General features: G+C 20.7%; 1 protein-coding gene across 1 annotated transcript in view; it reads left to right on the top strand.

The window, feature by feature from the left end:
* The window catches only part of LOC102673175 (2-acylglycerol O-acyltransferase 1-like), a 16291-nt gene continuing 2254 nt past the window's right edge, over positions 1 to 14037 (top strand). Inside the window, exons 1-4 of the mRNA XM_006624065.1 lie at positions 1 to 109; positions 8995 to 9276; positions 11278 to 11552; positions 12451 to 12637. Coding sequence (XP_006624128.1) covers positions 9050 to 9276; positions 11278 to 11552; positions 12451 to 12637 — 689 coding nt within the window. The 5' untranslated portion in view covers positions 1 to 109; positions 8995 to 9049. The remainder of the gene's footprint in view (positions 110 to 8994; positions 9277 to 11277; positions 11553 to 12450; positions 12638 to 14037) is intronic.

Genomic DNA, 14037 nt, shown 5'->3' on the forward strand with positions numbered 1-14037 from the left:
ACTTGGACTCGAAAAAACCGACGCCGGAGATCAGTGCACGAGGGACGACCGGTGGCGCTGGAAATTTTTTGGAGTCTGCAAATGGAAACAGGCTTCATCGTGGTCACAGGTAAGCGTTAGGGAACGCTTTCCTACGGATGTCACTCGTGTTATATGTATTGTCTATTTTGGTGATTGAGTGGGTCGACAGATATTCATCACACGTTTCGAGAGCCTTGAGTATTTTTTATATTTCAAGTCAGTTTTCATTAAATGTTTACCTCGTGGAAAACGTGTTATGAAATATTTATTTTATTTGTTGTTGTGTATATTTAAATTAATATAATTAAATGCAATATTTATTCAGATTTATTGAGAGATGATGAGATGTTTAAATGGATTATAATTTAGATACGAAAAATATTAATTAATAATAACTTCTTATAGACTTTGTCTATTGATTTTGTATTTTGTTTTTTTTAATTTCTGTCATTTTTAAATATTTTTTTCAACTCTTTAAAAGAATTATATTTTTTTTAAATACATACATGTGCATATGTTTTTTTTTATTTTGTATTTTTTGAATGACTTTTATCAAAAAACTTTTATATTTATAATATGAATATATATGAAATCTTCAAATGAAATAATATTTGAAGATTATGATGTGTGGGATGATATGTCTCAATTAAATCGCAACATGCTGTGTCACATCATTATAAATATCTACGATTATCTTAATATAAAGTATTCTTTTCCGGGATAGAAATGATAATCATTCATTTTTTATTTTTTTTATAAATGATCCAGTTAACAATAGAAATTTTCAGCATTAATCGAAATCGTAAAGTTAATAATAATATTTTCTTATAATGAAAGTATTATTTCTTCGACAATTTACAATTTTTTTATTCTTACAATTCTTACAACTTTTTAAATTTTTATGGATCTTTTACTGCATTCAACACATTTATTTTGATTTTACTGTTTTCTTCATGAGTATTGCTTTAGAAAAAAAATACAATGGAAAGAAATAATAAGCTTTTTAAAATATTTAACAAAAGAATTCGATATTTTCATTGATGAAATTGAACTTTTTTGATGAAATCAGACACATAAAATTGTTTTATCGTGAATGAAAAAAGCAATATGAATGGTATGACTGAAAAAAACTTCAACTGAATTTTAAAAACTCTGATTAGAAATAATTCAATAAAACTTATAAAACTTAATTTATTTTTTTAAAAAATGTAAATATAATTATTAAAAATTCTTAAGCCTTTATTTTAAAACAAATAGAGATGTTGAAACAAATTTTTTATTGATCAATTATAAATCTTGCCAAAAATTCAAAATAATTTCGACAATAAAAATAGTTATTAGCTCAAAATAAAAACTAAGGAGATAAGATATGTACATATATATTTTAGAATATTTATAAAATAATGAAATTCTAAATAAGAAAAATTCTTCAGAAGAAAAACTCAAAATCAAAATAAATTTAAAAACATTTTTAAATTAAAAATAAAATAAATAAATTAAATTAAATAATTTTTTTATAAAAAATTTTTATAAAAAACTTTAAGTATAAGTTTTTTATGTGTACTATATTTTGATAAAAAAATTTATATAATAATCTGTTTGTAACAGAAAAATAAAAATTACTTGTTTTTAAAATGTAACTTAATTTCATATTTTTTCTTTTATTATCAAAATGTGATCAATTCGTCTTTTAGAAATATTAAAAAATTTAAAAAAATTTGTTATATATTAAAATATTTGCATAAAAATATTAAATAATATTTATAAGCATAAATTTTTTGAATTTTTTTATTATATTTTGATATTTTGCCATATCATAGAATATTTAAGTAAGTAAAAAAATATTTATTTATAAAAATCTGCCATATTTTAAAATTTCAAAAATATATTTACGTTTTTTTAATAAGTTTTATATATTTTATATTTATATATAAAATTATATATATAAAATTTATATATATTTTATATTTATGTAATATTTCGAACAATATTCTTTCATTCATAAATTTTCTGATTGGAATAATTTTACAATTTTTTTTTTCTGCGTAATATTCTTATTTGCTAATTTTCCTTATTTTGTCATTATATTTTATTCTTTCAAATATTTTTTTCATTATATTTTATTTTTTCAAATATTTTTTTCATTATTATTTTATTATATTATAAATCTCAGATTATCATATCACCTAAAATATCAAAATAAGTTTTATTTTGATAATTTTCTATAATACTTTTTCTTTATCTTTCATTTGAATAATTTCTTTATCTAATTTTATCTAATTTCTTTATCTAAATCGTTATCGTTTTCTATTTTTAAGTTTCTTTAAAATAGGTTTTCTAAAACATAAAATAATATCAATTTTAACTATTTATATAACGTTTTGTATCACTATCTAATATTATATCACTATGTTATCGCAAAGTATCTATTGATAAACAAATTTACTTTCGTTATTTGAAGCAATTAATCAATAATTTTTAATAATAAAAATACAATTTTACTTTTAAGAAACAGTATCTTCAATAGCAATAAAAAAATTAAATAATTTAAATAAAATTCACAATCTTTGTATGAAACATTTAAGCTTTAAAACAAATGAATAATTTCTAAAATAAAATCATCTTTTAATGATTTCTATATATAATGTCAGAACTTTACTATTTCAACTATAATATAGACGGAATATAGAAGAAAATGTCCCACTTTCATAGTAAATAATTTCTCATTCTCATTTATCAATCAAATTTATACTGACCAACTTTATATATTTAAAATTTAAATGGCAAATTTAATATTAAATTATAATCTCATTTTTGATAGAAGCCAAAATAAGATAAAATTAAATTTTTTTCAAATGCCGCATTTTTATCATAAATATTTTATTCTCGTATTTTATTTTCATTCTTCATTATTGTCTTTCTTTCTTTCTTTTTTTCATGTATTAAGTTATAATGTAATCATGATATAATATTTAAATATATTCCTATTAATGTTAAAAATTTCCTTATTTGAATGATATATCATATTATGATATATCATATTTAGATAGGTATTTTTTTCAAATAAATACATTATTTTATTTATACAAATATATGATTTTTTTAGAATTATTTAATTATTTAATTATCATTTAAAATAATTTTTTTTGATCATCGATTGAATTAATTTATTTAGTTCATATAATATTCAAATAAAATATTTCCACAGAAATAATTTTTCAGTTTCTAATTCTATCAACTCTTTTATCAACTCTATTATCAATGTGAAAATCAAATTTTCTAAATGGAAATATCTCTACATTATTTAATATAATTTTAAAGAATTATAAACAAATTAAATATATTAAATATATTAATCACGAAGACACATTAACTTAAAACGACAATTTAATCGATAATTTATTCACCATGTGTAAATAATTCATTAGCCCTTAAAAGATATTGCTATTTATTAATTCATCAAATTAAAATTTTCAATCAATCGATAACCAATTTTTTAATCAATTAATGAAAGTTTCGCATAGGTGAATGGTGATGAATTACGAAATTGTTTGTCAGGGCAAAGTTTTAAGGAGAATTTAGCTTAGAACTTTGAATTGATTTTCGTGTTGAAAAGGAGATACATTGAGTGAGAACAGAAATTTTTCGGTGTCGTTTCAATAAGCTTGCATGAGATTAGGTCAGGTTGCAAGAGATTTTGCATGGTCGTTCGATAATGATTATGATTACTTCCTCATTGCTGATGATTAAATATGAAGGATAGTTTGATATCAAAAAATCTAATATACGAAAAATTTCTCAGAAATTGATGGTTAAAATAAAAAAAAAAATAATCTAACCATTTCTTTATACAAATTGTTTTTTTTTCTTGTCTTAAAAATGTCTTTAAATTATTTCGATTTTTTTTCCTTGAACAAAATTATTAAATTCATTTTTCTTTTTATTAAATTCTAAGAAAAATATATTGTTGAAAAATTAACATATGTCTTACATATCTCACTTATATCTGCATATATTTCACATATATATATTTTCTGTAACTATGCAACAATTCTTAAAATATTAATTATATCGATATTTAAACTGTGAATTGGTAATTTTTTTCTTTCTGAAATTTTTATTATAAATTTGTTTTATAAAATTATATATATATAGAATATTGTACATATTATACAAATGCTATTATATATACATAAAAATTATTATTATAATTTATTATTATATATCTCAATAACAAATCTTTCTTATCAATAAAAATTTTTTTTTTAATTATTCATTAAAAGATATTTCTAACAAATAAAATGTAAAATATTATTTTATAGATATTTCTAATAATTTCTAGTAATTTCTAAACTAAATTTCTTATCTTATGCATTTTTTTTATTAAATTAAATTGCTGCTGATTAGCAGTAATTGATCAATAAAATTTCAACTTGTGAATTTATTTGTTTATTATTAAAATTTCAAATAAAAATTTCAGAATTTTAAATTCTTTTTTTTTAAAAATGAATATATAAATTTTTTTCATATAATTTCTACTTTCATAATTTCTACGTTCTTACATGATTAATAAATTAATTAATAAAATTTAATAATTAACATTTCAATTCAAATTTATTCGCATGTTTTCTATATTACATTCGTTACATATTATATTCATATCATAGCTTGCAGACATCATGTTATAAGTATCAGTAAATAATGCAATATATAATTCTATTAACATTTATTATATTTCGTTATTATAACTAAAAAACCTATGCTATAAATGCTGTAATAAAATGGATTTATATCTTATATAAGATTAATTATGTATGTATAAATGCATAAATAATTTTTGCAAATACAAAAAAATGCATTATAATTTTAATAAAAATTTATACAGATTGCTACAAGATTGATACAATTTATTCTCAAAAATACAGATATTTTAATGAAGCAGCAAATATAAATAGAAATCAGGATAATTATGAATTATATACAGCATTAATATATTTATGGAAAAGTAGAAAATTCTAAAAGTCAAAACAAACACAAGTTGATATACAAAAATATCGATTGATTGAATCCATTTATTAAATTATAAGAAATTTAAGTATGTATTATATAAACTGAGACAAGATAGAGATAGAGAAAGATAATATGACAGAGACAGAGCTATTTCGCTTCATCTAATACAAATTTCAACTGTTTTTAATTTAATGAGCTTTAATCGATATTTTTATATAACAATTTTTATTTTTTTGATTTCTAGAATCAAGTCTCCAAAAATATTTTATGAATACATTAAGAATTATACAATCTGCGGCAATCTTGATTAAACGCAATAATATGATTTTCTGAATAATGAATTTTAAATTAATGTATTCTATTTTTCGATAATAAAATATCATATTAATAATAAATAAATAAATATTTAAAGAAACTTGTCAATTACTTATTTAATATAAAATTATAAATTTTTTATAGAAAAAAAAATATTCTTGCATCATTTAAATAAACATATTTTTTGTTTTTTGAATTATATTTTTTATTGTTATTGTTCCAATTATGTATACTATTCTTATTAATTAATAATTTCGTTTTATTAATAATAAATTTAATAATAATAAATTTAGTAACACTTATAACATAAAAAATTATGTCAAGAAAAAAATATAACTTAAGAAATGAAATTATTTTGGAATTCCAAAATAAGTAAAAATATTACTACGTTTAATCAAATGTTACGAATTTGTACAAGAATAACTTAAATGATTAAAATAAGTTTTAATTAATTAAAAATGGATTTATAAATAAAATTATAAATAAAAAACATTGACAGTATTAATTAAAATGTCCAAATCATTACAATTATATTCTTTTTCTATACTTCATATATATTTTCTTTCAGATTTTTTTTTTTTATTATTTTTTCTTTTTAAATTGCTTATCTAAATGCAAATATATTGATAATACATATTATATAATGTGAAATAAAATTACATGCTATATGAATGAAAATTTTTTATACTGTAATAATAATAAATAAGTACATATCTTTAAAACATCTAAACTCTTTACGCCCTTTTCTAAAAAAAAATCATATCTACGAAAGATTTAATAGATTTGATAATTTATGTAATAATAATGTCAGTAAATAGTCAATATGATACTTAAATTTTAAAATATATTTCAATCGATTTTTTTATTTTTTCTTTCCATCAATGCAATTACACAAATTCCATAAAGTAATTTACATTTGCGATATTAAAATATAGTAAAATTATAGAATTTTTTCGTGATAAATTCACAATAATTGCCCCAGTTAGATAAGATAAAGAGACAAAGAACATTTATTTATTAGATAAATAAATAAAAAGTATTATGAATGGAATTAAAATTGTCCAGCATTGCGTACAGATATATCGAGATTTAAAAAAGATTCAGAATCGAGATCGAGAAAAGAATTCTTCGTCATATCATCATTGATTACTTTATTTCGATCACTGTTCACACGTATAACCAATAATAGTATTAATATCGATATTATTAATGATACTATCGATTCAATTGAATACCAAAGCATTCACTAGAAATTATTGATACGTATCAAAATTTTAAATATTTGGTATCGATTATCGATACCGATTCCTCTTCATTCAATATCAAGCCAATACTGTATTGAATCAATCCATTTGATACTTCATAAAGATCAATACTCATTTAATATCTGTAATATTATCTAATATTTTTTCCTCTAGATATCAAAGAGATATATTCATTCCCTTCAATATTTTAGCCTTTGATATTGTATTGATATCAGATCGAAAATTCATAGATTCACAAGTATTGATAACATGAATATCAGAATCAGTCATATCAAAATAGCCACTGTTTCTACTATTATATTTGTAATATATGTGATCAAATTATACATGTAAATAATTGTCAATAAAGCTATTATTTTATATGATATATTTTATATAATAATGCGCAATAAGTTTAAAAAAAAATATGTAAATAAATAATACAAACAATAATGATGAATGATGCCTGTCCTAATAAAGAATAAATAGATCTAATTGTAGATAAAATGAATTATTATTCGTTGTAAAAAGACTTTAAGAAAACGAATATACGATGAACTTGACAGTAAGACTCTAAACGCAACTTAAATATATTGCATCTGCGTATGCATCATCTCTAGACTGTGTCTGGAGAAGATAATCATCAACGTGCATATGACATTGATACACAGTCAAAAATTAGAAAACAGAAGTATGCTTCTTCATTGTAACGATACAAATGCATGCGTATATGAAAACGCTTTTACATTAAAACATTATTTGAAATAGATATCTATTATTTTCTTTTTTTTTTTAATGAATTTTCGCTTTAAAATAATATTTGTATAAGTTGATATCAAAATTTGAAATATTATTTCTTAATTATTATTTCAAAGAGAAGTTTATTTGCGAAATCCAATGTCGTTCAAAGAAATAAATGATTTCATTCTATTTATTAGAAATCATATTTTTTAAAATTTATTTTTCTCAAGATATATAGACATCGCAAACAAAGATAAAATTGGTCCAATCGAACGAACCGAGTCTATTTCTTTTCTCGTGCTTAGTTTCTATAAATAATCGTACATTGTTCGAAGAGCATATGTCGTACCACGTTTTCTACGAGTCCAATGTTGACCTTGTTCGTTAAGAGTGCCATTAGAACTTACCTTGGCAGCAAAGTAGTCCGACCGGAATCATTTCAGGTATAAAATTTGGAGAAGGGGCAGAATAACCAAGGTTAATGATTTTCTAAGTTCTCATGTCAAAGAATCATACGATGCACAGTTATGTCCATCGAATTTGTGTACTTATATATGTATATATATATGTATATGTATATGTATGTATATATATATACATATATCTCTATTCTTGGAGCGTTGCGATGACATAAAGATACGTGCAAGGAAAAATTTGAAAAATGTATGATACTTATAATGTAAAATATTTTAAAATGATAAATTGATCATTTAAAAATCAAATGATTTTTTTTCAATTTCTGAAAAGTTTTTTATTTTTTTATATTTTATTTTTAAATTTTATATTACATATGATTAATTAACTTTTTACAAAGCAAATTATTAATTTTAATAGAATTAATATGATATTATGATATTTATGATTATTTACTAATAAATTTTATTATAATATTAATATTATGACATTAATGATTATTTAAGTAATTTTAATCAATATTTTAAACATTATAAATATTTTAACGTTTTATAATACTTTACTTGTTATTAATATTTTAGTATCTTGCCATCCATTTTATTCATTTCAAATTTTTTCAATATTTTAAATTTTCAAAAAAAATTCTGAAAAAATTTAAAATTATTTATAACAATTATTTATAATAAAAATAAAATAAATGTTATAGTATCAATAATAAATAATAATTTTGTTTAATTCTAATCTTGTTTTTTAATAATCTTAAAAAATAATTAAAATATTAATAAAACTGAAATAAATATTTACACAAAAAATGAGAGTAGATACAATGGTTGAACAAATTGTCAACTATTTATATCTATCAATCATAAAAATTAAATTATGAAAAAAAATAATAAACATATAACTACGTAAAGAACATATTTGTAGCAAATTGAGATAAATTTTCATGCCATTATCATTTTAAGGAAAAATACTTAATATACAATTACTGCTTTTCTCATTTGTATTCACTTATATTTTATCTACAAACAATAAATATTTTATTATTTTTTTTTAAATTATTAAATATTACATATGAATAAACATGTTTTATTATTATTTATCATTTATCATTGTCAAAGCAAGATTCAATGCTAACAATACAAAAAATTCATTATTATTTCAAAATTACTATTTTTTTTCATAGCTCAGGTATCTTTCATATATCATTAGAATTAAATCATTTAGTAATCTAATGATTTATTTTTAGCTTCCTCAAAACAATTACTTTGATGTCACGATAAGAGGAGAAAAATATAAGAAAGATGAAGATCCTTGGCGTGGAATTCGCACCGTTGAACGTACCATTGAAACGAAGATTAGAAACGCTCTCTGCTGCGTTATGGATTATTCTTCTAAGCGGAGGAGATTTAATGGGTTACCTTCTTTTTGCTTATCTTCTATTGTACTCAAAAATCACACGCTATTTCGTGCTGCTCTACACAATTTGGATGTATTATGATTGGGATACATGTAATAAAGGCGGCAGAAGGTAAATTCTATGTTTACGATTTCTTTTAATTTTTTGACTCGTATCTCAGTATGATTCTGCATGAAATAATAAGTCGAAAATACAGATTTGATTTGAAACTTGCTTTTCAAATTTGAAAATTTTTTATATACGAATTAATCAAATGAAATTGATTAATTTCGATTGGATAAAAATGAACTATCGATAATTATTATCGATGATTATTATTACTACTAAATGTGAAAATAAATAAAAAATATAAAATTTAATCGCTTAAATCTTCATTTTTTCGATCAATTTCAATCGAAATTATATATATACGTGCAATTTTCAAATTCATTCTTTATCAAAAATTAATTCTTAAATGAAAAAAATTTATTCTATATTTTTTTTTTATCTTTTTCTTCATATATCAAATTATCTCCTATCGATCTAAAAATTTTAAATCTAAAAATAACCATTTTAACTTATACTTGAAAATTTTTTTAATTTATTCGAATTTTAAATAATAAAATTTTCTATATTTTTCTATATTTTTAATATATTCTTTTATGTGTCACTCTTTATCGAATTTTATCATTAGTTACAGGATATTCTGTATAAGATGTTTCAGATAATTCCATTTTGTAACATATTTGAAAAGTTATTCTGAATAAAAAACTATATATATGCAAACATTGTCATTTTTCTTGTATCTTCTCGTTCTCAAGAATAATAAAGTAATAAATAGATGTAGTATTACTTAATTTTTAATATTTTGTTTAAAATCAATATAAATTGATTTTATATAATATATAAATTAATATAAATTGATTTTATATAATATATAAATTAATTTACACTTTTTTATATGATGAAATATTTTTTAATTGATGAATACGATTGAATTTTTGGATTATTTTTTTAGAGATTATCATTAATTAAATTAATATAAAATATAATTATAAATAAACAATTAATAAATAAACAATCGTTAATAGTTGAGTACTTTAAATCCATTTGATTATTTACATATTGATTTATTTGTATTACTACATTTTGAAAATAAAAATTGAGAATCATTTCATTGTACATCTAATATTTTTTATTCAAAATGATATCTTAAATATGTTGGCAAAATTCGTTGATTTCTAATTAGATATCCTGTGCATGATTTGCAATCTTATCGTTTAATAAATTTAATTTAGATAAGTAATCGATACGTTAAATTTGTAAATAAATAAGAATCGAAACGTTTAATAATGTTTTTGAATTATTAATTGAATAATTTATTTTATATAAAAGATTTATAGAATAGATAGAATTAAAATTTGTTATTTAGAATTAAATTTTTTATTTGGATCTTTTTCTGAAATTACCTATGTGATAAAATTTTAATTATTTAATATATTTGTCTATCTTGTCAATTATTTAATATATTTTTTATTAAATCGATTAATTCCATATAATATTATTTAAAATAAATATTTAAATTAATCAAATATAATTAATTTATAAATTTTACTTAAATCATGAAATAAAATTAATTTTAAGTATTCATATATTTAATTTTTATTAATATATATAATTTTTAATATAATTTTTATTAATATTCCGGATATTGATCTATGCAAATGAAATTTCAATATTTCACATTAATTAAAGTTTTTTTACTCTCTTAATCTATCGTATATATTGTCGTTAAGAATCTAAAGAGAAATATAGTAGAGGTAAAATTTCTTTTTACCATTCTTTTAATTAAAATAAAAAATCATCTTCTATAATTAGTAATATTTGTTAATAATATTTATTAAATTTATAATAAAAATATTTTCCTTAATAAAAATAAAAACTTCAACATCTCGAAAGTTTATGTTAAAAAAATTATTTTTTATACTGAAAGATAAGAGGCAAAATTCGTTCACTATTAAAAAATAATCCTACAATTTTTCTTCGACGTTTCTTATTTCATCCTTTTGCACGTCTATCCCATTACACATTATAATTAAAATGCATCACGAATTTTCGATTTCTCTGTTTCAGCGAACGATGGACAAGATTGATGAGAGGCAACGCGTGGCAACGTTACTTTTGCAACTATTTCCCTATAAAATTAGTGAAAACTACCGACCTGGATCCGACCAAGTCGTATTTATTCTGCAGCTTTCCACATGGAATTCTGTCCACAGGAGTATTCGGCGCATTCGGAACGGAGCATCTCAACTGTAAAAAAGTGTTTCCGGGTTTGGATTTCCGGGTCGTGATACTGGAACAACACTTTAAAATCCCGTTCTTCCGTGAATATGCCTACATGGGCGGTACGTATCATTAATAAATTTTTATTTTAACGCATGTGGCGTAACAAGTAAGTGTAACGTAAAAGCTCTTGATTATGTATTTTTTAGAAACAAAATAAAAGAAAACACATTATTTAATTTTCTTTAAAGATAGAATTATAACTTCAATGATATATGAATTATGAAGAATTTATAAAAATTTACAGAATTTTATTATTTTTTATCTTAAAATTGTTTCTTTTCTTTTATTTTGCTTGATGAAATATTATTGAATGTTTCAAAGGAGTTTCAAAAGCATAAGTGTAAAGTACATTTTTTCCTCGATTTGTATCATAAATTATCTATTCATGTGAAACCTCTTTATAAATAAAGTCTATCAGTTGAAGAAAATATTAAAGGAAAAAGTCAATATATTAGATTATTAAGATATTTATTTCAATATTTTCACAAGATGTGCTAATAGAAATTCAATGATAACAATGTACATAATCAGATAAGTTATATAATATAATTATGACTATTATAATATATTGCATCAATTAATTTAATACAATTTTTAATCGGTGATCCAATACTTTATTTCTAATTTTCAAATATTTCAGTGATAAATATTGCATGTTAATTATTGATATTGTATATTGAATTAAGTTTTCTTACAAAAAATTAATCATCAATAATTGAAGAGAAAAAGAAAGGAACCGTATATAAAAAGTCTGCATAATCAGAGAAATTATATTCTCGCGTAAAAAAATTATTTAAAAATCAAAAGAAAAAAAAATATTTAAAAATATTTACATTGAAACGAAGCTTGAATTAATTTTAATCGTTTGAATTTTAATTTTTTTAATTTTTTCGTATTTTTAATTTTTTCAATTTTCTTTTTTTTTCTCATATTTTTAATTTTTGTTTAAAAACGTAGCCGGTATCAGCAGTTCCCAAAGAAGTTTAATCCATCAGCTATCGACGAAGCCCGAGGCACCATTCACCGGAAGAGCAACCATTCTTGTTATCGGTGGAGCATGGGAATCATTGGAATGTAAGCCGGGCAAATATCGTATCCTGCTAAAAAGGAGAAAAGGCTTCGTTAAGATTGCGCTGAAGCATGGGTTAGAATTATCAATGTTTACATTGATTCGTATTACAAATTCGCGAGAATATTGAAAAAGAAAATCTACATTAAATATGTGCATACATTTATTTGCTTTAGTACTATTTTAGTACTTTGACGTACGTTACGAAAAAAATGTCTTGTTTAACTTATGAGAAATAGTATATTAAAGTAATATCATCATAAAAAAAATCATATTTAAATGATTTTCTTCTCAAAGAAAATCACGTTTAAATGAAATAAAAATTAAAATCAAAAAGATTACATCAGATTTCATCTTTTTCATCATTATAAACATGTTACTGTACATGACTCACTCATATAAGTTTTCATAGCAAACATTCGAAATATGTCTTTTCTTTAAACGATGTTCCAAGTATATCTTTCTTATTTTATTATTCATTAAAAACTACAAATAACAAAGATAATAATATTCGTAATAATATTAATATTAATATGAATTTAATTTCGTACTAAATCATAAAAATGTGATTTTCTTTGTGAGAAAAACGAAATATGATTTCGAATTTTACGAAAACAATGATTTCTAACGTAACGCATGTCATTTTAATTTTTAATATTATGCAAACGAGCGGCTTGCAGCAGTTTGTCATCAATATATTTTAACATTAACATAATTAAGTATATACATTATATAAAAAAAGTCACGTAAAAAATTATGAAAATTTTTTGCGACAACTTTATAAACATTCATTATATTCATTATTGGAAATATATACTGCCGCTCAACTATAAAATAATAAAATATATTGTTTTCAAGATCGAGGAAAATAGATTTTTAAAATGAATAAATAGAAATAAATATTTTTACTTAATATTATTAATTTTAGATTTTAAACTATAAAATTAAACGTGTTATATTATATTATACTATATTGGATATCTTTGAAGGATTTTCAACCAAACAAACACAAAAGTTATATTATTATTATAAAATATAATAATTTATTTATTAAATTGCAATTAAAGTTTTCATTAGATGAAACAAGGTGGATTTAGAGTGAGACCATTTTGTCTCTGTTACATTATCGTCGCTCTCTGTTTCTGTCTCGCTTCACCAATGTTAATTTATGTTTATTTTATATTGTTTATGACTTAATAATATTATCTTTGACAATTATTGCATTTCAATTAAACGGAAAATAAATATTTTACTGGCATCCAATCCAAATGTAAATTAACTTAAATATTGAATGAAATAATATTTTCAGATAATATTTGCTTATGTTTTCTTAATATTTGTTCTAATGTATTTTAAATTCTTTTAAATTTTTGCTTTTAATTAAATAATTTACATTAACATTTTTATCCTTCGCCAAAAATTGACGTTGAAATTCGAAAAGAAGAAATAATTATCAAAAAAAAAAAAAAAAAAGA

Source organism: Apis dorsata, unplaced genomic scaffold, assembly GCF_000469605.1.
Source record: "Apis dorsata unplaced genomic scaffold, Apis dorsata 1.3 scaffold_989, whole genome shotgun sequence".
NCBI lineage: Eukaryota > Metazoa > Arthropoda > Insecta > Hymenoptera > Apidae > Apis > Apis dorsata.